The sequence below is a fragment of the Cottoperca gobio genome, chromosome 1, assembly GCF_900634415.1.
Source record: "Cottoperca gobio chromosome 1, fCotGob3.1, whole genome shotgun sequence".
NCBI lineage: Eukaryota > Metazoa > Chordata > Actinopteri > Perciformes > Bovichtidae > Cottoperca > Cottoperca gobio.
The window spans coordinates 11,414,193-11,440,285 of record NC_041355.1 but is presented as its reverse complement, the minus strand read 5'-3'; the positions used below and the strand labels follow the sequence as shown (position 1 = coordinate 11,440,285).

The 26,093-nt window shown below is 42.7% G+C and overlaps 1 protein-coding gene across 5 annotated transcripts in view; it reads left to right on the top strand.

Annotated features, from left to right (window-relative positions):
* Positions 1 to 1,516: 1,516 nt before the first annotated feature.
* rbfox2 (RNA binding fox-1 homolog 2) overlaps positions 1,517 to 26,093 on the top strand; it is a 34,817-nt gene continuing 10,240 nt past the window's right edge. For 3 of the 5 annotated variants that reach the window (XR_003833249.1, XM_029445799.1, XM_029445629.1), the window contains exons 1-6: positions 1,517 to 2,651; positions 9,108 to 9,158; positions 21,775 to 21,981; positions 22,925 to 23,095; positions 23,633 to 23,686; positions 23,819 to 23,911. Coding sequence is in view for 4 of the 5 variants with exons in the window: in XM_029445799.1 (XP_029301659.1) it covers positions 2,400 to 2,651; positions 9,108 to 9,158; positions 21,775 to 21,981; positions 22,925 to 23,095; positions 23,633 to 23,686; positions 23,819 to 23,911 (828 nt within the window). In the remaining variant the exon portion in view is untranslated. Of the gene's footprint in view, positions 2,652 to 9,107; positions 9,159 to 12,073; positions 12,278 to 21,774; positions 21,982 to 22,924; positions 23,096 to 23,632; positions 23,687 to 23,818; positions 23,912 to 26,093 lie in introns of those variants that run through there. The other 2 variants (XM_029445708.1, XM_029445931.1) reach the window with 2 other exon arrangements.

Sequence of the window (26,093 nt, the reverse complement as noted above, 5' to 3'; positions counted from 1 at the left end):
ATATTTAGAGATAGGATATTTGAGTTTTCTTAAGCTGTATGCCATAATCAGCAATATTAAAATAATAAAAGGCTTGCAATATTTCAGTTGATTTGTAATGAATCCAGAATGTATGACATTTTTGTTTTTTTAATTGCATTACAGAAAATAAAGAACTTTATCACAATATTCTAATTTTCTGAGACAGTCCTGTATGTTGTTGGTTTAATCTGTAAAATAACCAAAGTTTAAAAATTACAAATTGTGGTTTATGTGAATTATGGGGTGGCAAGCGACCAGTGAAAACTCCAGGAAGTCACAGCTACTGGCGAAGAAATGGTCCCACACACAAGTATAAAAGAACAAGTTGTGCTTTTAGAAGTGCTGGTTAGTGGATTTTGTTATTTTTGGGCAAAACCAGGCTAGCGGTTTGCCCTTGTTTCCGGTCTTTATGCTAAGCTAAGCTAACCATCTCCTGGCTGTAACTTCCTATTTAACAGATATAAGCGCGGTATTAATCTTAACTAACTCAGCAAAAGCAAATGCGTTCTTTTTTCTTCTTCTAAAAATGTTAAACTTTTGCTTTAATTTCACACAAGACGGGACACAAATGAGATCTGCACAATGTTGAGGCTCCAAATGAACAGTTTATTTCTCTTTTCAAGGAAACGTTTCGATCGACAAGATCTTTTTCAGGCAAGAGGAACTAGAGAAAGAGAAATAAACCTTTGTGTCCTGCTAAGTATTTTTTGTCTTGCACTGGAGTATGTTTGCCTGGATGTGCCGCATGCACACTGTTTTTTATGTAATATAGGAACAGTTAAATAACTGGCATTGTGTCATGCACAGCATAAGATTAGTGGTGTAGTTGGGGGGAGGCTAAACCATTTCAAGCCCTGCAAGTCAAAAGGGAGACTTTTGAAATCAGCTTTTGCTTTTTATTAGGCCTATCATTTTCTACAGCAAATTGCCTTTGAAGTATTTGCTTCCCATAGTAGCCTTTGACCACTGGGTGTCATCCAAGCAATAAAAATGCCAAAGGAACATAAGGTACTCCATGCTGCATGACTCACAGCTGTGCTAGTGTGAAGACCTTGGCCTATTGGTTGTGTAATGAGTTAGGAATGAAATCTTCTAGAGCTGGACTTGATAAGCTATTCTCTGCTATTCAGCCACGTAATGTGACCACCATTAAACAAGATAAAGGTAAAACTCAGCTTTATTCAAAACATGTTTTTGAATAAATTGTGCACCAGTAAAGAGCGACATGAACTCTTGATTTGAAGGTTTAGGTTTGTACTGTACGAGCGTGGTCGTCTCTCTGGGGGCCATAAGACCCCCCTCACACACATGCATACACACACCTCCCCTCTGTGAAATGTATGGAGGCACTGCGGCACACTGCGTGTATTTTGCTGGCTGCATGGCTGCCTGGCTCAGCGTTCAAAGGGACAGCGGAAGATAGGAGGAGGGGAATGACTACACCAAGAGAGTAGGAGTAGGAGGAGGCGGGAGGGAGGGAGGGAGGACAATTTCCTTTCTGTAACACACACGCTACAAGATCACACCGGGAAAACGGAGAGAGGAAAGAAAATTATAGTCGAGAGAGAGGAGGAAGGAAACACCGCAGCCCCTCCGTCCGTTTGGTTGTTGTTTTTTTGGGGGGGGAGAAATCGTCTTTTCTTTTCACGCAGACTTGCGGAATAACATGGGGGGAAGAGAGAGCTCCTGACGCGGATTGACTTTCAGTGAACCTCTGCTCTGTGGTACAAGACTGGCTAATAGACAGGGAGGAAAAAGGCGACAGGGAAGACATGTTGAGGGTTTCTTCGTCTTGATGTTGCTGTAGGATGTTGATGTTGTGCTCTTAAAAAAACCAGACGGATCCTCGTAGATAAAGAAATCGAGGACAAATGGAAATTGGGCGGTAGGTTATGCTCAGGAGCCATTGTTTTAATCGGTGTTTATTTAATTGGTGTGTTATGATCTGAGATAACGTAGGCCTCTTAGGCAGCCCTGCAGTAAATACATACACGGTCAGCAAACGGGCTACATAGCTGGAAATTAACCCGACAAACCTGCTTGTGTTTCAGGTTACATTTTTAAAGTGAGCCACTGTGTTTCGTATTAAGGTAAAAGCGGCGTTTATGAGCTTTTTCAACAAACTCTGTGGTTAGAGTACATTTCTTAAACCAGAGAGCCACAACATTTCCAGATACATCAACTCTTCAGGGGGGGGGGGGTCATACAAAGGCCCAGTATAAAATACAGTAAAGGCTTCTTTGCAGCGTAAGAAGACTGTTTGAACTGCAGAGGAAAATCTCCCACAGGCTGGCTTTAAGCACAAAGGTGCACACCGAGCAGGTAGTCTATTTCACCCCCAGTTTAGCTCAAGGCAAGGGACAAAAGAAGATTTTTAAATGTTAATGTCGACCGACGTTGCATCCATCATGCTGCCTGTGTCCCGGGGTCTCATAGACCGGGATAGAGAGCTGGACACCATGGTCGGGGTGCATCCCAACGCGGGCGGCCCTCCTGCTGTTGTCCGGGGCATGAAGCGCGGAGACCCAGAGCCCGACGGACAGACAGCGGCTGCTCTGGTGGACTCGACCGGGGCGGAGTGCAAGCGTCCCCGGATCGACGGCTCGGGAGTGATCGGCGAGGTTGGTCAGGTGAGGCGTGTACTCTTTTGTCCAGATACAGTAATGAAGGCACGAAATTTCGTGTTAAACACAAGCATGGTGCAAGGATCTCTTGGTGCATTATTTAAGTGCATGTATATTTCTTCTGTTTTGGTTGCGTTTGTAATCTATTCACGTGTCGAAGTCATAGTTGCAGATACAGTTGGCGTAACAGCTGCAGCAGAAAGGCCACCATAGACTCTGCTCAGTCCATTACCAGCACTGCAGGACATACCACCACATTTCACAGCTGTAAATGACTACATGCTGTTAATTCAGTTTTACAAGGGGGTTGCAATAGGAAGCATGTAATTCACTGGGCTGTTTAGCTTCAATGTAGCATTGTAGCTGCTACATTGCAGCTCGGGCATTTTTCAAATGATTTGACAATCCCGTTGCACAATGTCATAAAAGCTGGGAGCTTTTATGGCATTGTACGAATATTTTGTCTGTCTTCTGAATTAATCTAGATTTATTTGTATATCCAGCACCTGTAAAAGGAGGAATTCCAATTGTCCAATTTGTATCAATCTGTTAAATTGCAACTGACATCCCTTTTGCCTCAAACATCCCCAAGGAGCTGTATCTTCTGTTTTATAAATATATGTAGAGCCCAGACAGTCTCAACTGAGGGTGGGGAATGTAAACAAACTTGACCTTTTTTATTATGCAAAAAATCCTCCGCCATGTGGTATAATGGTGTGGACAACATTTGGTTTAGAATGGAAATTGATGTCAATGTTTGCTTGTGTGATCTTTGAGGAAGGGGAGCAGACAGGAGGGGGTATTTGAGGTAAACAAAGGCCTCCAGTTTTATTAGGGGGCAATCAGCCCAAACCTAATCAACCTAATTGCCTTGATTCTTAGACCCCTGCTTCTGCCTCTCTACGCTGTCAGTAAAACCCATTTGCAGGTTTTTCTCCCTCAGTGACCCAAAAATGGTCAAATATTTCTTAATGGAGCATCGCAGGAGGATGTTCTGGACATCATTACGGGGTATTATGTAGGGTGAAGCACTCTATTGGAAAATGGAAAGCAATTTCTCTGCCATTGAAAGCGCCAGTAATGGAGGTGAAGTGGCCTGTTTGCTTCTGTTTGGAAAACTAAATGGCTGGCTTTACATCGTCATGCTGTCCGTGAGTGCTGACAGACACCCTAAGGAACGTAATGCACTTAGAAACAGATGTGAGTGGAAGTGTTTGCGTGCTTGTTTGTGTGCGGTGAGAGAGACGTGTAGATCAATAGCATCAGCCCCTAAAATGTATTGAATGTGAGCTGGCTGGACAGTCCGGAAATGGGAGAGCTGCCCCCCCCCACTCCCTCCCTCCCCCTCCTCTCTCTCAGTTGGTGCAGGAACAGATTTGCCCTATCACTGGCAGTAAAGAGGCTTTGTTTCCAGCTAATGGGATCACATCTCATACTGGAGGGGGCATTATAACCCCACTGATCCTGAGATCCTTATCTAAGGCAGAGGGTTTATACAGCTCACATGCACAAATGCAAACACACACATTGGTATGATCCAGATGAAGATTAATGTTGTTATTGACTAATTAGACTAAATATATTATTCCAGTGAAAAATGTCAACAATATGCTGTTTCCAGCAGCTCAAGTATAAAGATTTCCTGTTTTCACTGTCTTTATTTATTTGTTGATTTAATACACCGGACTGTTGATTGGACAAAATAAGACATTTGATGACATCACCTTGAGCGTTAAGAAACTGTGATGTGCATTTTCCCCTTTTTACTGGTGGTGATGGTTTAATGATGATTAATCAAGAAGATGTCACCTTGGAGAAAGTGATGGACATTGTATATACTTATGATTAATTGTTTTAATCGAGAAAATGCTTGTTAGTTGCAACACTAACTTTATGTTTATACCTCTAAAGACTACATTGGCTCTCAGTTTGTAAGCTTAGTGTTAAGGTTTTTAAATATACGTGTGTGTGTGTGTGTGTGTGTGTGTGTGTGTGTGTGTGTGTGTGTGTGTGTGTGTGTGTGTGTGTGTGTGTACAGTAAAACATTGTGATATAGTTTTATTCCCCAAACCCTGCTGACGTTCCATTTTCCTACTTTTTAAATCTTGGCTTTCAAAGAAGCATCTATAAAAATGCACACAAGCACTTCTGTAAAGCTAATCTTCAGAGGAGCGTTAAAGGATGGAAACTATTACAGCAGACAGTTTCCTGGCTCTCGTCAAGAACAGTGTCTACTTTTCTCTATCCTTTTTTTATTTCTTTTTAAAAAACATTTATTACCAGCATCACGGCACAAGTTGAACTCTGACCTGTAACTGAAGCCGACACACTGGGGTGTGGTTGTTATAAAGAGCAATCTATTTATACCACTACAGCCCAATAATGGGATCTTTCCCATTTGACCATTGACACCGCTGTTTTTCTCATTAGGGCAAGATGTCATCACAACGTGGGGGTGGAAATACTCTGTCGAGTCAAATCTGCAAAGTTTTAGCAGAGCAGCAATGCATATATAACTCAGTGCAGCATGCAGTGGATGACTGAATGTTCAGCTAACGCGGGCGAATAAAGATCTCTAAGTTCAAATGTTAACGACTGCTCATAGAAATTATCTGCTCTGCTGACCTCGGACACTGTCCAATAGTATAGATTTAAATGAATATCAACCTATCTGCTGCACAGAACACCAGCTAGAGTGCTCCCAAATAAATATCCCCACATTTTTAAGTCTATTTTGCATTCCAGTGCTGCACCAGGGAAGTCCTGCATTTTACCGGATGGAAGGGGATTCATAACGACACTCATTTTGGGAAATGTTGAGAGAAGGTTGTCCTGCTTCAATATCTCTCTGGCGTGCTGCTGAGAGGCTCATGTTTTGTTGTCACTCTGCGTAGGAACCGGGGCTTTCTCTAACCTAATAAGGGCCTGCAAGGGGTGACAGTGGCGAGGACAAATGACTTGATTCGGACCTTAATGTAGGTGGATCACCCCCTTGTACTTTCATCTCAGCCCCGGCACTGAAATAGAAATAAAACGTCAGCAAGAAAAATTAACTCTTGCTACCAGTTGAGAATGTTTATTTAGCTTTCGGGCCCCTGTTTGTCTGTGATAAATTGCGAGCAGAGGTCTGTTGACTGGATTATGTTTGAGAGAGACGCCTGCATGTTTTGTTGCTTCGCTCGCGGGCAGATTTGATTTGAAATTACAAATCAACTTTTTCCTGTCTGTCTAATGTGAAGACTTACTGTTTCCTAATAAACATGACAAGTAAATTGAATATATTTGTGTTTCGGGTTCATCACCTGGGGCTGTGGGACATTTTTCACAACTGTCCGAAGTTTCTGAGGCTCAACGATGAATTGATTAATCACAAAAATACTCTGCAGATTGATAATAATTATTAGTAGCAGCTGTACACATCATTCACATAAAGGTGCTTCAGATTATGTAAACCTATGTTAATTATTACATAGTTTAACATATGCTTCTCGTGCCCTGGGCTCATCAAATTAGGGATGCACCGGTCCGACTTTTTCAGTCCTGATACGGATACCTGGGTTTTGGGTATCGGCTGATTCCAGTGTTTAATTAATAAGCTGTGTGCCGCACTGTGTGGAAGTGCCTGGGATCATTCTGTAATGTGTAAAGAAACACGAGGCTTAACTTAAACATCGGTTTCCTAACTTTTGTAGAACAAAATGTAACGAAAGAAAAGCTTAGATATAAATGTAATGAAATGTTATTTATTAAAGTAATGGTGTCCGATATCAGATCAGCCCATTGTCACCGATACCTGATCCAGCTATTTGTGTCAGTATCAGACCGATACCCAATATCCGCATCAGTATGTCTCTACATCTCTACATCACATTTAATAAACCCCGCTAAAATGTCAGAAATGAACAGCGGTCAAAAGAATTATGCCCATTTTTGGTATAATTCTTTTGACATCAACACGGTCTCCAAAAAGTCCCGTCTCAGGCTCTAGTATCAGTGGAATGATGTTGCAATGAAATAATCATGGAGGGTAATCATGATGGGCAATTATGTTGTGTAGTAAATAATTACATGCAAATACTAATCTTCTCCAATCAGATGTGAAATAAATTGGGGGATAAAAATAACAGTTTTATCTAGACTTGCATATCAGCGCAGTGGACACCAGTTTGATTATGTTGCGTGTGATTCGCTAGCCGATGTATGATTTATTATGCCAGAACTGCTGAGGCGGTTTCCAAAATCCACTTTTGCTGCAGCCAGCATTCCCTTGAAAAAGCATGTGTAGGTTTACTGTGGAAAGTCGGAGGGATGTGAAGTACATTGAGGGGAAATAAACTTCAGATCATCGTCCGACTGTTTGGAGGCTTAGCACGTAAGTGCTCAGTGGATGAAATGGATTCACATCCTCCTGAGTGTATGGAGTGCCCTGCTTTGCAGTTAGGTAGGATGACTCCCGGAGCAGTGAAATGTAGTTCCTCTTCCACCCCTCTTCACGAGAGCAGCAGTCCCAAGGCATGATAGGAATAGACACGAGTCTTGTGACTAAATCTGACATCTCACTCACAAAACAATCACACACAGACACCTACCACCACCTGTAGTTTTTGGAGAGGAGTAGCAGGGTTCATGTGTAACAGGATTACTGTTGCCTTGTGAAAAGATAGTTTGAAGGAAAAAGTTGGACTGAGCTTCTCATCCCTCGCGTTTTCAGATCTTATTATTACAGGGTCGGCCCTGTTCCCCACCCCCTCTGAGCTCTCCTTTCCTCCCCCTCCTCGCCATCTGTTGACTTCAAGTCATTTTGTTACTTTCTCCTGATTGCTCACCCGGTCTCCCCTGCAGTCTCTTCTCTTGCTTTACCCACCCAACCCCCTAAAAAACAACACCATCACCACCCCCAGACAACAATCAGATGTGCTTCATTTGTCATCACTGACAAAAAAAGAAGGCTGAAGCATGATTAACTATCGTACAAAATCTTCTTGCTTCTCATGAGCTGTGCTAGTGACTGTGGGGTTGAGAGGGAGACTGATGCACACTCGACTTGAGCAGCCCTCCCTCATTCCTCCCAGTTCCTTAAGGAAATTAAGCACATGACTCCGCTCATGTATGAGTCATTGTCTTTGCTCCCTCCATCTCTTTTAGTTTTGTACCCCTTTGCTGTCCATTTCCCGTTGCATTTCCAGCTCTGGTTCCTCCCTCAGCCTCTCGCCAAATGATTTCCAGATGTTTTCCCCCTTCCTTTTGACGTAGCGTACTGCCCCTTAAGTCTCCTTTTAATTTTTGTATTTATCCTCCTCCACTCCTTACCTCCAGTGCGTTATGTTTAGAGTTTGGCCTCACTGTAATAAGGTTTATACTTTATTCATGTTATTCAAGCCTCTAAGAGGTGATTCATTATTTAGAGCTTCTGCCTCCCAAAGCCAGTTCACTAAGTACATTTTTGGCTCTGAGATAGACTCGCACAGACTGCAATTTTTTCAACGCCGAAGACGCTTCCTTCTCTCCCCCGACCAAGCCTATTTCATTTGGAAACATTGTGCTTAGTTTTAAGGAAAAGACCCCATGGGGTCCGAAGTTAGATGGCTACAGTATTAATCAGGCGAACTGAAGCTGTAAAGCGCGCAGAGTAAAGTGTTCCCCCTGAGGACAGAGCAGATGAGGGACATTGGTTTCAGATGAAAGGAAGATCATGGGGGGGGGAGGACAGAGAGAAAGGAGGGAGGAGCCGAGTTGTTTTCTAATCTAGCGATATGAAGCCAGAGACAAGCAAATCTGTTTTCCCCCTTCAAAGCGTGTTGTAATTGCTGCATAAAGCTCCCTTTTTAATGGAATATATTAGCAAAGAAGCTGGAACACAGTGTTATGAGTACAAATAAAGTGAGTTACAACTATTATATATAACGGGAATAGGAACATAATTTCTGTTACATTGGCTCCAAACAAAATGAGTTTTTTCGTAATGCATCTTGTTAAACTGAAATTGCTCACCAGATGTTTGATGTATCCATCTTTGCTTTACACAGTCAGAACATTGAGAGGAATGTGTCGGAGATTGCGTCAGTGCTCATGATGCCATTTTACACCAACGGGCTTCATGCTCGCTGACACCCCTGACCTATTTATGATTTAAGAGCCGTGGTGAGAGCTCGTTCTTTCTGCCCGTCTTTCATCTTCTGCTCGCATGATCTCACTCGCCCCCGTTATCACGTCTTTACAAGCAGACAAAAGATCCGCTGGGTGGAAAACTCTGGAGGAGATGGCAGGAGTGTGTCACCGGGCGAGTTAATTTGATTAGGAGTCAGTAGCACCACAGAGCTGTAAAGTCAAATAAAGTGTGTGAAAGATGGAGTGTGTGAATAAATGAAACGGCATTCCTGAGTAATAAAAATGACATCAAGCGTCTTTTTTCTTTGCAATTTACTGACCATGTATCTAAAAATCTGCTCTCTTCTCTAACAGAACAATGACCCTTTGACCCTTGGTTACCACGGCTACCCGTCTCTTAGTCAGGTAAGGACACAATTTCTTAAACGTGCTCAAACTCCATGTTTTTTAATATTCCACCATCGTGTTTTCTGCTATATCTTTCCTTTTTCTAAAGCATTGTTATGGCTCAGTGAAGCTCTCTAAACCACAAGGTGGGGGTGTAGATTATAATTTATCAGTCATGTAGAAGACGACATGCCTCCACACCCTTCAGTCTTCCAGTCTTGCCCTCCCACTAGTTTTCTTTCTATTCTCAACAATAAGCAACATTTCTATTCATCGTTTAGCTCTTAAATCCAACTTGTTTGTTCCCTTAAACCTGAAGGTATTCTAGTTTATCTCTCCGCAAATTAACACTAATACACACCCATGTGAAAGTACGATGTGCGTGTGTGTGTGTGACTGTGTGTGTGAGAGCAAGGCTGCAATCTGTTTACTCGTGTTTGTATTAGCCTGCTGATTGTGTTATTAGACTGTTCAGTTTATGTGGTTAATCCTCAGATCATCCTCCGTTCATCCACTCATCCTCTCATGCCCTGCCCATAATCCCCTCATCCCTCGCTCTCTGTGATGCCCAAAAAACCTCTGGCCGCTTATCTGCACTCTATCTGTCTTAAACCTTTACTTGTACGCTGTTATTTGCTTCAGTATCAGAGACTGTTTTCTCGGCAGGCAGTTGTGCTTTTTAGCAGAAGCCAATTGGCCAGTTTTTATTTTTACTGTAAAATGATACATCTTTCCTAGCTAATGATAATGTTCCAAGAAGTGTTACCTTGCATCTCATGTTGGGATGTAAAGGCGTCAGTCAGAAGCTCCTTAAGGGACTCAGAAGTGTGAACCAGAAATAAAAAAGACAGAGAAAGAAGAAAACAATGCGGGGCAGCGGAGGCTCCTGCAACACTGAGGTGCTAAACTGTCAACAACAGTGTGAGAATGATGTGATCAAAGGCTCCTGATGGAAGAGCCTGGAGAGCAGCAGAAGCCTGATGTGTGAAGAGAGGGACGAGCCCTCTTCAGACATTATGAACATTTTCTGCCTTTTTCTATCTCTTAAAGAGATGTTTTGGACACACACACACACACACACACACACACACACACACACACACACACACACACATTTCATATATAATTGTAAATATTTTGGGTATTTGGACTTTTAGTTGAAGCAAGACATTTGAACATGTCCAGTTTGGCTCTGTGAAGTCGTGATGGACATTTCTTGCCCATTTTTTTTTCATTGACCAAACGATTATCGATTTAATTTAAAAAAACAATATCGGCAGATTAATTGCTTCATAAAAAATAATCAGTAGTTGCAGCCCTACATCATGAACATGAAGGACATGTGGACTGACAGTTAAGATACTAATTAAAAAATAGGACGCATGTTTACTCTCTATATATTTGAACCTTATATCAAATAACCAACATTTCTTTTATTACTTTATTTACATTCTTTTATTTGCGTGCTCGTAAGTATAGTAGGTTTCATTGTTAGTGGGTGAGTCCGCCTTTCTCGTGCAAGATTTTAATTGCCTACCCACGCACAAGGGATTCACAGGAAACAATGCATGCATCTGCTGGCTGTCGTGCTCTGTGTATGAGTCAAGTATTAGCATGTTGGAGGACATTGTTGACAGTCATTTTTTAAATAATGTGACTTGATGAATCCTCTGATCTCACGGTTTGTTTGGCTTGGCTGCACAAGTCGTTCCTCTGTTTCATCTCCGATAGAGCAGCTGCCCAAGGCATGTTTTCTTGTCCTGGTGGTCGATACACCTGTCATTAAATGTGTCTGAGAAAGATATTGGGCTTTTTAGCTGCTAAATGTTCTACTACAATATTTTAACCCGCTAGTCGTTAACTGAGTCTGTCTTGTGTTTGGTGGGTACAGGGGGATGTTAGAGCTGTCTTGTGCTGCTGGAAACGAGGTTGATAGGAGCGGTGAAATTGTACCAAAAGAGTAAAGTTGCAACAATTAGCTGAAAGATGCTAAAACGCTCCGTTTCAGGAATTGACTCGGCTTTACAGAGCCTATTGTTAATACAAAGAATATTGATTAGTGCATCTTTTAAGGATTAGCAACTTCTTTTAACTTTTATTTGTCTGCAAAAGGACAATTGATTTTGCAGCAAGACAGATAAAACAATAAAATACAAAAAGCCTAGGGGGGTGGGGGGGTAAAACAACCGTGGTCCCAGGTTGACCTTCTCATCATAGAAATTGTATACAAGAATAAAGTACTGCCTTTTGGGACATTAATTACGAGCTACAGGAATTATAACTGTGACTATTTTGACTGAGCTGTGCTTGAAGTGAGGAGTGAAGTCGTGACTTTTACAGAAATGTGAATTTTCAAACATGAGACAAACATGCAAATTGCCAGCACATTTATGTAACAAGGTGCATATCTGAAAGGGGAGAGAGAAGAATCTTTACTTCCTCTCCCAGTGGTGCCAGCAGCCCCAGTTAATTCACCTACATGGAGAAAAACAACAGAAGAAGAGAGAGAGAGAGAGAGAGAGAGAGAGAGAAGTGAGGGAGGGGCTGCGACATGAGAGGGAAGCAGATGGGAGGGGAAAGTTTGCAGGTGTGACAGAGGCAGAGAAGTAGGAGGGGGGGAGGCGTCAGGCTATCTGGGTGAGAGAAGAGGAGGAGGAGGAGGAGGAGGAGGAGGACGAGGACTGTAGAAGAGTCAGAAGAGATGAGCAGGCAAGGGCACAGCAGCAAAACAGAAGGCTGCGGGTAGAGGGAAAGGAAGGAGCGAGTGGGAGAGGGAAAGAGTGAGTGGGAGACGGAGTCAGAAAGAGAGAGAGACACACACACACAGAGAGAGGGGGGAAGGAAAAGAAAAGAAAGAAGTAAGCGAGGGAGAGTGACAGGGACAGAGGCCAGCACAGGAGGAGGAGGAAGAGGGGGGGGGGGTTGGCATGGCAGACAGAGCGAGCGGGGGCAGAGAGAGGGAGATTTTGAATCTGTGAGACAGACAAGAGAGACTGAGCTGGTGAGGTGACACAGGCTCTGGGAGGGAGAGGAAAGCGAGGCAGCGTGAGAAGAGGAAAGGAGAGAGAGGAGCGACGGCAGTTTGAGTTGTTGCACAGAATACGATGATGGGACTGTACTATCCTTCCGTGTTGTCGGTGAGTGTTTATCTCTAGCTTTTTCATAATCTCCTCTGTGCATGTACGCGTCTGCTGTATCTCTTCGCCGAGCCTCCACTGTACGTAGAGCGGCATCAGAGCGGGCAGCACTGTCATTGAGCATGAAATGTTAATTAACTACTAACAGATGAGGACTCTTCTTGACCCGCTTCACTAGAGTGGTCCAGTCAGGGCATTTCAGACTCTCGTTAGGACTCGCCTCCCGGTTGCTATGAAGGCTATAAACACTGAAACTAGCGTAGCAGGCGTAGATGACAGCGAGATACAGGCTTGGAGATTGAATCTCTACAATTACGATTCGCTACGGTGAAATGCACGAGCGGCGTTTTAGTATTGTACGCTGTTGTTGTGGCATCTGTTCTCCTGCCCAGAGCTAGAAGCACACGCACTTTGAACATCAAGAGCTGCCACTGCCAGAAACTGTGCTCTGCCATGTATTATGTATGCTCAGAAGATACATAAAGTACAGCATGTTAGTCTGTCCTGCTGGATGTAGCAGTATGAGGTTTCTGCGGTAAAAACTCTTGAGACATTTCTGTGTGGAGTCGGTGAAGGAATAGGGGGAGGGAGAGGTACGTAAAAAAGTCTTTCTTCTTTATTGCCTCTGCAGCTGTCTCTGTACATCGCTCAAGCCCTGTGAGCGAAAGGGACAGGTGTCCCCAGAACAGTTGTCTGTCTTTTTTTTTCTTTCTCTCTCTCTCTCTCTTGCTCTCTCGCTCTCTCGCTCTCTCTTGCTCTCTCTCTCTCTCTCTCTCTCTCTCTCTCTCTCTCGCTCTCTCTCGTCTCTCTCTCTCTCTGTCTCTCTCTCTCTCTGTCTCTCTCTCTCTCTCTCTCTCTCTCTCTCTCTTTCTTTTCTCCTCCTCCCTTCTGCATGTCCTCTATTCAGCTAACAACACCTCCTCACTGTAATTTCTGTGTCACACATTTCACAAACACACAGAAGCTGAAGCACACAGTGGGCTGCAAAGTTGGTGCGTGAAGTGTCTTGTTCATATCATTACATTTCATTTGGTGTGAGTCAGGGTCTATGTGTGTGTGTTTCTTCCTGTCTTTGCTTGCGCGTGTGCTTCTCTTTCAGCTGTACCTTGGATTCCTGCTCTCTTTACTGTTTGACCTCTTTTCTCCCTTCTCTTGCTCTCCCTGGGGCCCTGGCAGCTGTTATCTCAATGTTTTCCTCTAAGAGCCCCTAAAAGAGGGGGATGGGTTGGGAAAAGAGTGAAAGAATGGGTGCGGGAGAATAGAAAATTGATTTTTAAGGTGATGGGACCCCTTAGGCAGTTGCCTGGGAAGCCCTTGGATGAATAAACTGAAATTTTGCAGAGATAGACAAATGAGAGGAGTTGAAAGCGAGGGAGCGCAACAATATTAGGTCAACTGGAGAGAGCTAGTTTGCGCTGTGACGCAATTTTTGACTGTATAGCTGACTTTGCAGTTACGTGTGTGTGTGTGTGTGTGTGTGTGGCTCTTTATAGTGTTGCTGTATGCTAATATTGTTCGGAGACTAGAAGTAGCTGATCGAGTGCAAAAAGCTGAAATATTTTCTCAAGCCCCACCCAAGCGTGTGCCCTCAGGCAAGGGAGAGATGCCTACCTGCTGCAAAACTCCACACACATTGCAATGCTTTCATAAACTGTAAACGGGTCATGAGGTTTCAACCCCCTCCTCACCCAAACCTCCTCCCACCCTCCACAAATCTTGTTATTGATTCTTCGCAGGGTTAACAATGATGGTCGGTAAATGATCCCAGTGAGCAGTGTTGCCGTGGCAACTTGCATGAGTCATTCATTTTGTAGGGATTGTTAAATGGTTTAAGGAGTGAGGAAAATGTCGACGGGAGAGCCATGTGAGGTAAACACCTTTTGCACTATGCTTCAATAAAACATTTTTTTTTTCTTTGGAAATTGCCTAAACCCAGAGTTGCTGTAACGGTTATGAGATGAGCAGATATTTGCATCTGTAATGTCTCTAAAAGCACTCGCTGTGAGGCATCTGCATGGATTTCAAAAGAACCTGCCTTTTGAAATGGATAGGGGTTGCCCTCGCTGACTCTTTGGGTGGTGCGGTTGACAGTGACACCTCCGTCCTACTGCTGGTTTGTGTACATTTTTAAGCCATACTCAAAAACCTACTTGAGCTCTTAACAAGACTAACTTGTTTCATAGTCATACCTAATGTATTGAAAGAGGCGTGTCCATGTTGGGTAAACACACATGACTTCTAGTTTGTGTGTTCACCTGCACATGTGTTTGTTTGGGATGACGTGTGGCTTTTAATGAGGAATAAATGTGAACAAATAATGTCATCATCTTTTTGTTTTTTGAGTGTTTACCTTTCATAACATGTAGAGCGAAGCGCACCATTGACACAGCTTGTGGAGGGATGACAGGGCCAGTCATGCGTGTTTCCCTGCGCACATGTATGTGGAATGGGGCTCTCCCAGAAATAATGTGTGAGGAAGGGGAGTCGTACGTGACACCCTACAAGGGGAAGGATGGGGGTGTATTGGGAGGGGTTTGTTTGACAAGCAGACACGTTACCCTATAAGGAGATGGAGTAGACTGTAGGAGGAGGAGCCTAGGCATCGGCGATATATTGTTGCTTTGAAGCAAATGGGCTTGATTGACATGCGTGGGGGCGGGACGTATATGCAAGGGTCCCGTCTGGATTTTATGAAGCGTAAAGAAGCGCAGCGCACAGCAGAGAGAGTGGGAGGAAAGGGAGAACAGCAGCAAGAGGAGCGAAGAAGAGTAAGAGGGGGAGGAGGAGTGATGGAGGATGAGGATTTAACGTAGGATGGAATAATTTAACAAGAGGGTGTCTCCTGGCTCATCGGTATGCCACAGCCGTGAATGTTTCTCCAGCTGTTTGCAGCTCGGGTAGCATCAGCACGGAGTCAGCAGCCAAGATCTGAGCTGAACACAACTTCCCCATTTAGTGCGATTATTGAGCCAAAATGTGAACTGCTGCTAACAGCATGAATCACATTTTCCAGCGTCAAGTTTGTTTGTTGAATTAGGCTATAGACTAATGGCTGGAGGCCAGAGAAAGTAAGATACTGAAATGCCATTATTCATGTGAAATGACCCAGTGTTGTCCTAGTTAGCTCTTAGCCATCGTCCTCTCCCCTCCTCCTCCTCTCCTTGTCTCCTCCTTGCTTGTAGCGTAGTGAGACTGCCGCAGACGAGCCGATTTTATAACATGTCTCCTCAGACACACTTGCTGCTGCTAACTGACCCGAAAGTAAGCCAGCTACAGCTACCGCTCTGAGTCACTGGCCAACGCATACACTTACACAACCCTTAATGCCTTAACGTCCCAACGGCAGGGGAGCGGAAGCACAAACCCACATGCTGATATGCACACGACATGTACACAAAACAAAACGTACACAAGCCTGAGTGCTGGCACAAATGCACAGCTTACAGTTTTTTGTCTAAGGGGCAGCACTTTCTTCAAATTGAACAGGAATGCCCTCCCTCGTTGTTTTTGTGTTCCTCCTCCTATCTGTGTGCATTTATTCAGCAGAGACTTTTATCCTCATGCGAAGCACAAAGACCCCTCGCAGTCAGCAAAAGGCCCATAACTTGACGTTTTGAGGGAGTGGAAAAAAACAAGCAGCATGCAGGCACACGCACTTTTAGTAGATACCGGGCTGTTGACACAGTGTATCAGGTAGAGAGAGGGCTGTTGAAATGCTGCTAAAATGGATCTCCTCTGAAAAGGCCAATCGTCAAACACAAATACAAGGTTGTTTTTGGCTCGTATTCCCGCTTCTATTTTGGTCTGGCAGAAGGAGCAGCAACAGCCGGGGTTGTCCATTCCCCTGCTAGGCTGTAGTCTGTTTATGTGCATGAGCAACAACAACAATGAGGAGAATGTTATGATTGATATGGATATAAGCTGATATGGAAATAATGTATACTGTCTCAGCCATGATATGAAAACCTCAAGTCCTAAGTGTGCAGTATTAAAAATTCAAGTCACTATCATACTGTCTGAGTTGCATCACAACTTGTCAAGTCCAAGGCTGACTCATCAGTAGATGAGTGCTTTTTGTCATGAGTCATCAATGTTGGGACTCGAGTGCGACAACACTGGAGCCGTGATGAACATTTTAATTCAGAGTAGGATGATAGTTTTCCCAACAAATGTGACAAAAGGTACAATGTTTTTGCTCCTCGTCTGTTTTGTACTCCAGAAGATTCTCTGCACCAACCCGTATGGCACGGGGGGTCCCTAAGTAAATTCCCACAGATTCCTCAAATGTTTTCCTTTCTCCATTTTTGCTTATTGTTCAAGTTGAGTGATCAGAAGTGAGAAACTAAGCTGTGTTTTAAATCTTGTTTTTCCTTTTTTACACTTGCTAATTAGCACCAAATACGCATTAAAGCTGAGGCTGATGAATGTCATTAGTTCTGCAGGTTTGCAATCATAAACCAAAGTATTGAACAGCTTGAAATGTTGACCTAATGATGGTGCTAGGAGCTCACTTAAGTTGCTACAATTCCTCCTGGGGGGCATGAATGTGTGCACCAAAGTTTATCACAATACATCGCTGCTTAGATATTTTAATCAGACCAACATTGTCATCAATAGGTTTTTATAATAAAAAAAGAAGCCGTTTGCCAACATGTTGCAACAATAAGGTGAAACTTTCTATATAGTCTTAGTGTGCCGTACCCTTTCTACTTTTCCAATTTCACCACTTGACCCAACCTGGGTGATCAACTTTCCCTTTCTAGCACGACACAGGAGCGGGTCTAGTTTCCCTATTTTCTGTTTGTCATGCAGGTTAGCTCTTACCTGGTGACCCAGAATGACTCCCTCCACAAATGCAGTTAATCTAGGCTGGGCTGATGCAAGGCGAAGCCATCCAGTATATCATTTAGCACATAATGCGTTTTGTCTCCTGCAGTTAAAAGCCTCATCTAAACTGACTAATGTTTCTCATCTCTGCTCTCCTTTTCTGTCTCTCTCAAATATAATGAATTCAGGATGTCTCATCAGAGGATTTCAGCTCATGATCACATTATTACCATCAGTGATGTAACGGTGTTACAGAGAGAAATGTCATATTAACACTTTTCTGGCCTATTTTTAAGCCTTTGTTCATTAATTAGAGCATAGAATTATAACTACTATTAACAGAAAATGCATTAAAAGGATGGGTGGAGTAAAGTATGGAAACACCTTGAAACAGTTTCTATCCAATACAGAGTTATTGAATTAATGTTCTTTATGCAGAGACATCTCTGTACGTCTGGATGCATTTACTCACATATTGATATTATATAATCACAACATTCACAGGGCATAATAAATGTACCAGGCTGTGCATATAATGAGCAAATATTTTCTGAAAACCAAGGTACAAGACGGTCGTGCTGCTACATGAAACTGAGTTAGGACAGGAAGGCAAGGATGTGAGGGATGTTATCACTTATCAAAATCTTAATTTGGATGCTTGTGGACAAGATTGGAAGAGGTTCATACAGCTGCAGGGTTTAGAGGAGTGGACACAGCTGCTAATTCAAAATGTGAATGCGGTTAAACTTGGACTCTGTGGTCAGTAATCTGGCGGCTGCATGGCTCGAGTGCTCGGCACTGCAGATGAAGAAGATGGTTTCTATTCTGGCTGAGGTGGAGACTCTTCACCTGGCAGGAGAGCAGCAGAAGCAGTTTAAGTATGAAAAGAGGATGTGTGTTACTCACTGCACACATCCTCTTTTCATGCCAAAAACGGCTTCTGCTGGCAGCGCAGATTAATGATGAACACGTATTTGATGTATGTTATCAGGGAGAGGAGGGAGTGAGATGCTGCTTGTGATTATCCTGCTGAAATCAGGCCAGTGCTGCAGTCATAAAAGGTTGAGTTAAAGCATTTGATACCATTTTCTTTGCTTTTATATCGGCAGAAAAAAGAGCAATAGACACCGGGTAAAGAAACTTCTTGTAATTGATTATACAAATAGAAAACGGAGCTTAAAGAGGTTGGTGGAAAACGTTTGTGCCACAGTGCAGTGTTGAGCTGCTGAGAGCCATTCATTTAAAAGTAATGGATCTTATATTATTTACTGTATTACTTTACAACATTTAATTTAAATAATTTAATACAAATATCTTAATTTTTTTTAATACAATGACATGTGTGTAATCATTTTCTTGGCTAGTTTAATATGCCGTTTCTGTTTAAGTAATATTTATATTTACTTTATTATTCAAAGAGAATATATAAAAGTAGTTGTATTATTAATAATAACAATAATATTAATAACAATGGCTTTATAGAGGAAGCTAGGATTGACGCATAAATCAGGGTTTAATGAAATGGTTAAATACACACGACACCATTATTTCCTTCGATGTGTTGATGCCTTCAGCCCGGTTGATTATGTGGATTCATTGCCTGACACAGCAAAACGTTACATCTAATAACAAAATCGTTATGCAACTGTGAAAACATTTATTTACTTTTCGAACACTTTAATATTATTATAATATATTGAAGTAGGCCTTGTTCTTCAAGACGATTAGTAAATTATTTCCAGCTGACGAGATCGATTTTAAGAAAAAAGGTGAGATTCATGATCAAGAGATGCACTTTTAAAGCAAAATGAAAATGCCATCGACGTGTACACGTCCCAATTACATGTTAAAATGTGTCTGACCCCTATACCTGTAAAAAGCTTATTTCGAATCTTGTAAATATTCAACATAATAGAGAGAACGTCCAGCTGTATTTACATTTGTGTACCTGTGCTATTTACAAGACAAAGTGTCCCTCTCACTGCTCTGTCACTTGGTGCAGCACTGATGTAGCTGCTCTCATGTCACAATATCGATGTGATATGTGTCGATCGTTTGCATCCCCCCCGTTTGTCAACTGAGTCGAGGGGCCTGGCTACCTTGTCACAGGTGTGATGCTGAGAAAGGTCAAAAGCTGGAAGACAGATGGCATGCGTATACACACACTTTTAACACTCCCAAAGGGACAGAGATCTATTGTGCAACTCAGATGGGCATCGCTGCAGCCTCAAACACACACACACACACACACACACACACACACACACACACACACACACACACACACACACACACACACACACACACACACAGTCAATGTAGCCAAGCAGATGTCTGGTAAGCATGGAGTCTCTTTAGTGGTGATACCCATTTTGTTGGTGGAAGTAAATGTGATATTAGATAGATACTTTATTTATCCCGAGGGAAATTCAGGCGTCCAGTAGATTAAACATTTACACAATCATCTACCCCCCCCCCCCCCCCTCCTGCCATTACAAATATACATTTCAAATAAGACTTAAAATAAAAAGTAAAATTAAGTGATAAATGCTAGATATACAATAAAACTGTTACAAATACAAAGTGAAAGTGAAAGTACAGGCTGTTGTGATTTGAATCTGAATCCCCCTGCCATCACCAAGAGGAGGTGTACAGTCTTATGGCCAGGGGGACAAAAGAGTTCTTGAGCCTGTCTGTGGAGCAGGACAGGGACAGCAGTCTGCGGAGCAGGACAGGGACAGCAGTCTGCGGAGCAGGACAGGGACAGCAGTCTGCGGAGCAGGACAGGGACAGCAGTCTGCGGAGCAGGACAGGGACAGCAGTCTGCCGCTGAACACGCTCCTCTGCCGGGTGAATGAGCTGTGCAGAGGGTGGAAAAACATTTTGTTACTTTTACTAATTTATTATTATTATTACTACCTATTTCTAGTGCTGCTATTGCTGCTGCTAATAATAATACTAATAATGAAAGTAATAATGATGATTAAAAGTAAGAGAGGAACGGGCAGACAGAAAAACAACAGCTAGATACAGCAGCCATTGTTTTGTCACCTATGATCTCCCTCAATTTGCATCTTGAACCTGTTTAACAACCGTAGTCTTTCATGATGGGACTTGGTTTTTTGTCTTCTGATACTCTTTATCTTGTCTGCTTCCTGAAAGGATTTTCTCAATTATTTGTTCAGTTTTCTAGTTCTTTAGTTCTTATTGTCTAATATATCTGAATGGCAGTCTGTGACAGACTTCCAGTCTCCATCTTGATAAAGGTTGGTGAACTGCTTAGACACCAGGGACAACGGTGTCCATGATTTAATCTTTCTATTCCTGTCAAAGTCTGATTTGTGGGTTTTTAATAAGCCATGCTAGTGGTATGCCATGACATTTGGTACACCCATTCAGAATGAATTGTAACAACTTTCCACATCAGTCAGAAATCCTTTATTTGTCCCACTGCAGGGACATTTACAGTGTTACAACAGCAAAGGAACATTGCACATGAAAGACACAATAAAATAAGTAGGCTAACATATAAAAAAAAAAGAGGCAAACACACGTGTTATAAAATAAGTACACAACCATGGAAATAAGTGTGTGTGTGTGTGGCCATCATCAGGTCAAATGCTTTATTTGTACATACTTTGGTTTATGGTACATTGCCATCAGCTTCAGATTTACTTTGAGTCTAATTAGCTTAGCATTAACATTACAGCCTACCTCCTTATTCCATGTTGGCATGCTGACGTTAGCATTTCGCTCACAGCACCAAGCCAGAGTAGCATGACTGTAGTCTTGCTATAAATATATTATAATGTTGTCAATAAACCAAAGGAAAGAAGTATTGAATTGATCGGCCACCCAGTGCCAGTATTAGCGAGTTATAAAAGGTTCTGAAAGACAGTGATGGTTGGTTTATCTTTTTCAGCTATGGATCAGAGGCAGGGCCATGCTTCTTCTCTCACTCATCACCTACCATCCCCCCCTTTTCTCTCCCGTCCCTGCTGTCTCCCGCCGCTCTTTACTATTACCATTTTAGGGTATCCATGTCCCAGTGCCAACAGCAAGGAATGTGTGTCTGTGTGTGTGTGTATGTATGTGTGTGTGTGTGTGTGTGTTATGTTATTGCCTGTGTCGTGTTTGTGTTCTGCCATGTGTTTGTGGGTGCCTGTATTGTTCCCCTAAACACTGGAATGTCTGTGCCATCTTTCTTTTCTGAGGGTAATAATGTTGTTCCCTCTCATGTAATAATAGTAATACTTGCGCAGGCTTACTTACTAACAGTTGGTCTTTGTGCGAGCATTTAGGTGTGTGGGTGTTTGCATGTCAAAGGTGGTTTGTGTGCAGAGGCGTTTGTGAGTGTGTGTGTGTGTAGGCGTTAGACACTCACTATTGTACAACACTTAGTATGGAGGCATCTGACCCTCAATAATAGATGTGGCTGCAGTGAATATTTAATTGGTGGGGGGTGTGGATACATGCACGCATTTACACACGCATACGTGGGGAAATGGAAATATAATATCCACGTCTGTATGACTTTTAGACTGAAGCTTTTGGGAAAGTGGTCTCTGTGTGGTCGGGTGATGCTCTCAGTAAAAGATACCGTGGAAGTTAGCCAGCCGGCTACTTTAGCTTTCACTCCTTCCTCACTCTTCTCTCTCTTTTCCCAACAGGGCTCTCAGGATAGTGCTGGTGGTCAGGAGGGACTCGTACCTCCGCCTTTCTCCGCATTCCCTCCACCTCCACCACCGCCACCCCAGAACGGCCTAGCCCTGGATTACGGGGGCAGCCTGTACGCAGCGGGGGCCGTCCAGGGCCCCGTGGAAGCCGGCGGAGCAGTGAACAGCGCCGCCAACGTTGCCATCAGCCTCAGTGTCCAAGTGAGTGCCAGGGGAAACATATTTAAAAGCTGTTTTGCCTTTTTCTTTTCTAACCTCGGGACCAACATCTGTGGAATATTGTGAGAGCGCAGGCAATATTAATTTGAGTTTTCTTTATTCATGTTTGTACATTATAAGAAGGAAGGAAGAGGTTTATAATGCAAAAGCCAACAAATCCTAATTTATGTGTAAGTTAATGTGAAGCTGTAGTTACACATTCATTCTTAAAGAGCAATTCACCCCGTTTTAGTTTCAACACGCCCCAATTTTTAAGGGGAAAGTCGGACTCTAGTTTTTGGACAGGTTTTCCATTTAAAACCTGAAACCAGTTCTGCCAATATTAGTGCGTGCATGAGAAATATCTAAGGTTAAGTATTTACTGGATCATGAACTGTAGTTAGTAGATTTAAATGAGAGAAGAGATGTGAGGTAGTTTATTATGTACACCTAGCTAAAACTAATACAGTCTAATTAAACAGTCCTGTAATATGTCCAGTGTGGACTCAACTCTATGGTCATTGTGGAAGCTGTAGTTTGTAGTGCTGTTGAACCGTATTGCATTATACTGACAGGTGTTTCTATTGTTTTGTCCACCCCATTCATGTAATAGACGGGTAGGCTAAATAACAGTAACACATCTCTGTATTTTAAAGTTGAATCAAGTTGAAGCAAAAAGGCCAAATATTCTCTGCTTTCAGCTTCTTAAATGTGAGTCTCTCTCTCTGTTTTAGATTTTTTATAACAAAACGAGCAACTTGAAGATATTACTTTGGGTTCTAGGAAACGATGTTGGCATTTTTCACAATTTCTTGACATTTTCTAGCAAAATTGATAAATCTAGAAAATAACTGGCAGATTAATAGGAAATAATTGTTTGTTGTAGGCTACCTTGTAACCAAAAAGACTCTTGCCTCTTACTTTCTTCCCTGTCCGTGTGTTCCAGCAGTCAGATGGGTCCTCCCAGATTGACGGTCAGTCAGTTGTTGGCTCAGGAGGAGTAGGTGGTGGAGGGAGCATTGGGGACGATACAGACGCCAAAGGGACCCCAAAACGTCTCCACGTGTCCAACATCCCCTTCCGCTTCCGAGACCCAGACCTACGGCAGATGTTCGGGGTATGTATACCGCAATATTCCCCCTCTATTCACTCTGCATACTCGCATAATAATAACCCAGAAAGGTAGCTTTTGATTATAAGCATGTAGTTAGTAAAAATAATGACTCAAAGGACCGATCCAGTGACGACAGCACTGTGTCCTCAGGTGTCTTTTGACTTATTTCCTGTCCTCGAGTGGGGTTTTAAATGACAAAAAAGGCTCTCTCCTATCAGTTTCAGCTAAAAAGGAATCAATTTTTGTTCTATTTGAATAAATAACAAAACCTTTACTTGCACTATGATCTCGTACAAAGATTATTTAAAGCCAGATGTAAAAACCTGGCCTTATGCTCAGCTTTCTTGTTAGAGGAATGTCTCTAAAATGTGGCGCAGAGGAAAGAGCAGAGGCAAGGAAGATATGGTGGAAGAAAAGACTGCCAGAGCTGGCTTGGTGCCAGCTCATCGTGGTTGAACAGTGCTGACACCCCGTGGCAAGATGCGGTACAATATTACATGCTTGTTCAGCCTCTCAATCTTCTTCTTTTTTATTTTTTAGCAATATGGGAAAATCCTCGACGTCGAGATTATTTTCAACGAGAGGGGATCCAAGGTAGGAAGTTGGAACAACATGTAATCATATTTATTTTTATTGTTAACAGGAATAAGCAAAAGCATAACATTTATTTTCAACCTTCTCTCTCTTCCCCTCTTTCTCCATGTTCCCCGTCTCCTCTGCTTGCAGGGCTTTGGTTTTGTTACATTCGAGACAAGTGCAGATGCAGAGAGGGCCAGAGAGAAGCTCCACGGTACGCTGGTGGAAGGACGTAAAATCGAGGTAACTCGTCACCCTCGCCCTTTTTTTGAAACGGCGACCATTTTCTCCTCTGTTTCCCCTCCATGTACGACGATGAGAATGAGTTTGTTCTGGTCGTTTCTGCCCCAGAGAAGGTTTCCGGGTGGCTGTATGTGTTCAACTCTAACCCCTCTGGCTTCACTATAGCATGGTGCAGTGGTGCCACGCACACAGACGTCTCTTTGACGGCACTTCCTGTCGATGTTAATGTTGTTGATGTTGTGGGCTGTCCATTGCACCTTGATCTTGAAAGCTGTGTGGTTTGCAAAGCATGCTGTGTGGAGTGGCTACACAACAGGCATGGCCGGTGAGACGTCACTACAACGACTGACGATATCCGCTTCTGTAACAGCATGTAGGATCTTTTCTCTTTTTTGTTTTTGTTTTCCTGCACCTTTTCCATCATCATCATCACTTCTTCCACGGTCATGATGAGTGGCCATTTTTGGTTTATTAATGATTGAAAGGGCAGTTAATAGCCTCTCAGTAATTTTTCCTCTGAAAAAAAAGTGCTTGCTGGTTTCTGTGAGAGGCTACTGTATGTTGCATGAATGGATGATACGGTCAGATATCGTCATGGAGTTTTTCACTCTTTTAGTTATTTTACACGGGTGACTCTGGGTAGCAGTTTTTTTTTCTGTTTCCGACGGGTAAGCAGACTGATGCATGATGGGGAGTGTGGTGTCATTTCTGATGCTTCAAAAAAGCTGTTTTAATTTCAGACGGATGGTTAAAAAAAAAAGCTTTGTTTACACACACTTGCATCCACCACTCCTGAAAAAGAACACCAGATCTCATGGAAGTGCATTTTGTTGTGACATCTTTTTATTTTATTTGTCAGCATGAGCTCGGATTTCGATTGCAAGTGGCCTTGGAGATCAGATGCACCATGCTTTCGCCATTTGCTCTGGCTCTTGATTTTAAAATCCCGCTTTTTTTTCTTTTTCTTTTTTTACTTGCTACTAAAGCTCCTCTGCATGTATGGTCTCGAAAGTCTTGCACTCTTCTCTGTCTTTGTGTGTGGGTGGTGAAGGATTACAAATATGGAGGGCGGAAAGAGAATGAACATGTGAAGAGAATGCAATAGATAAATGTCGTTCCCTCTCTTTAATTTCTCCTTTTTCTTTTTATTGGTTCTCCTCCATCTCTCCACTCTTTTTCACCAGCCAGTCTGTCCGTCTGTCTCTCCCAGTTTGTGTGTCCACACCTGCATTTCTACTGTCCATCCCTCCCCCCATATCTCTGTCCATTTCCCTGTCCTGTGATGTAGTCAGGTAGTATAAACACTGGAGAATGAGATTAAGTTTGATTTTGAGTGATTATTTTGTCAGTTATGGGCAATAATAACGGCTAGCTTCCCTCCGAAGGTAGATTTTTCATTTCTGACATTTTCTGTTTCCTTTTGTTTGATCCTTTTATCAACTTTTATGATCTGTGTTTGTAGTGGGTTTTAACCAGTAGAGGCTAGGTCGTTGTCAAATGGCTGAAACTTGTAGTTGACTGTTGACACGTGACCTGTTACATCACTTCCTCTCTACCACATGGTGGGGGTTGCTTTTCATTACCTCGTTTTGTTTATGTTTTGTTTTTTTGGTTCATCATTTCTTTCTTATATATATTTTCTCTATTTCCCTGATGATTTTTGTATGTTGTTGTTGTTGTCAGTCTCCACGGTAACTGCTCGCGTGTCCTCACGCCGTTTCCCTGGCAACGGTAAGTTGTGTACACATGGCATCATCTTTGAATGACCCCTCCCCCCCCACCCCATCCGTCAAATAAAAAATAAAATGCACCCAACACCCAATTGAAGGCCTCCTTTACTGAAGGGAGCTTGATTGATTGACAGAACCTGATTGGCTAATCCTGTGATTGATCGGGGAGGTGGTGAATGAAACGATTACGAGATTAGCCATTGATCGCATGGCATTATAAAGGCCACTTGTATAACTGAATGTACTGCATCTATCTACAAGTGCAACAACTATGACTACCACTTCTTATGCATTCATTCCAATCACCTCTAACTGCATTCAGCATTTAATTCCAGAGCTGTATCCTGCATGGTTTACTCTCTTTCTCGTCATCTGTATGACGCCATATAGTACTATGTCATCTCTCTGTGTCATGTGTCAGCCAATAGCTGCATTTTTGCACCTTAGTGGGA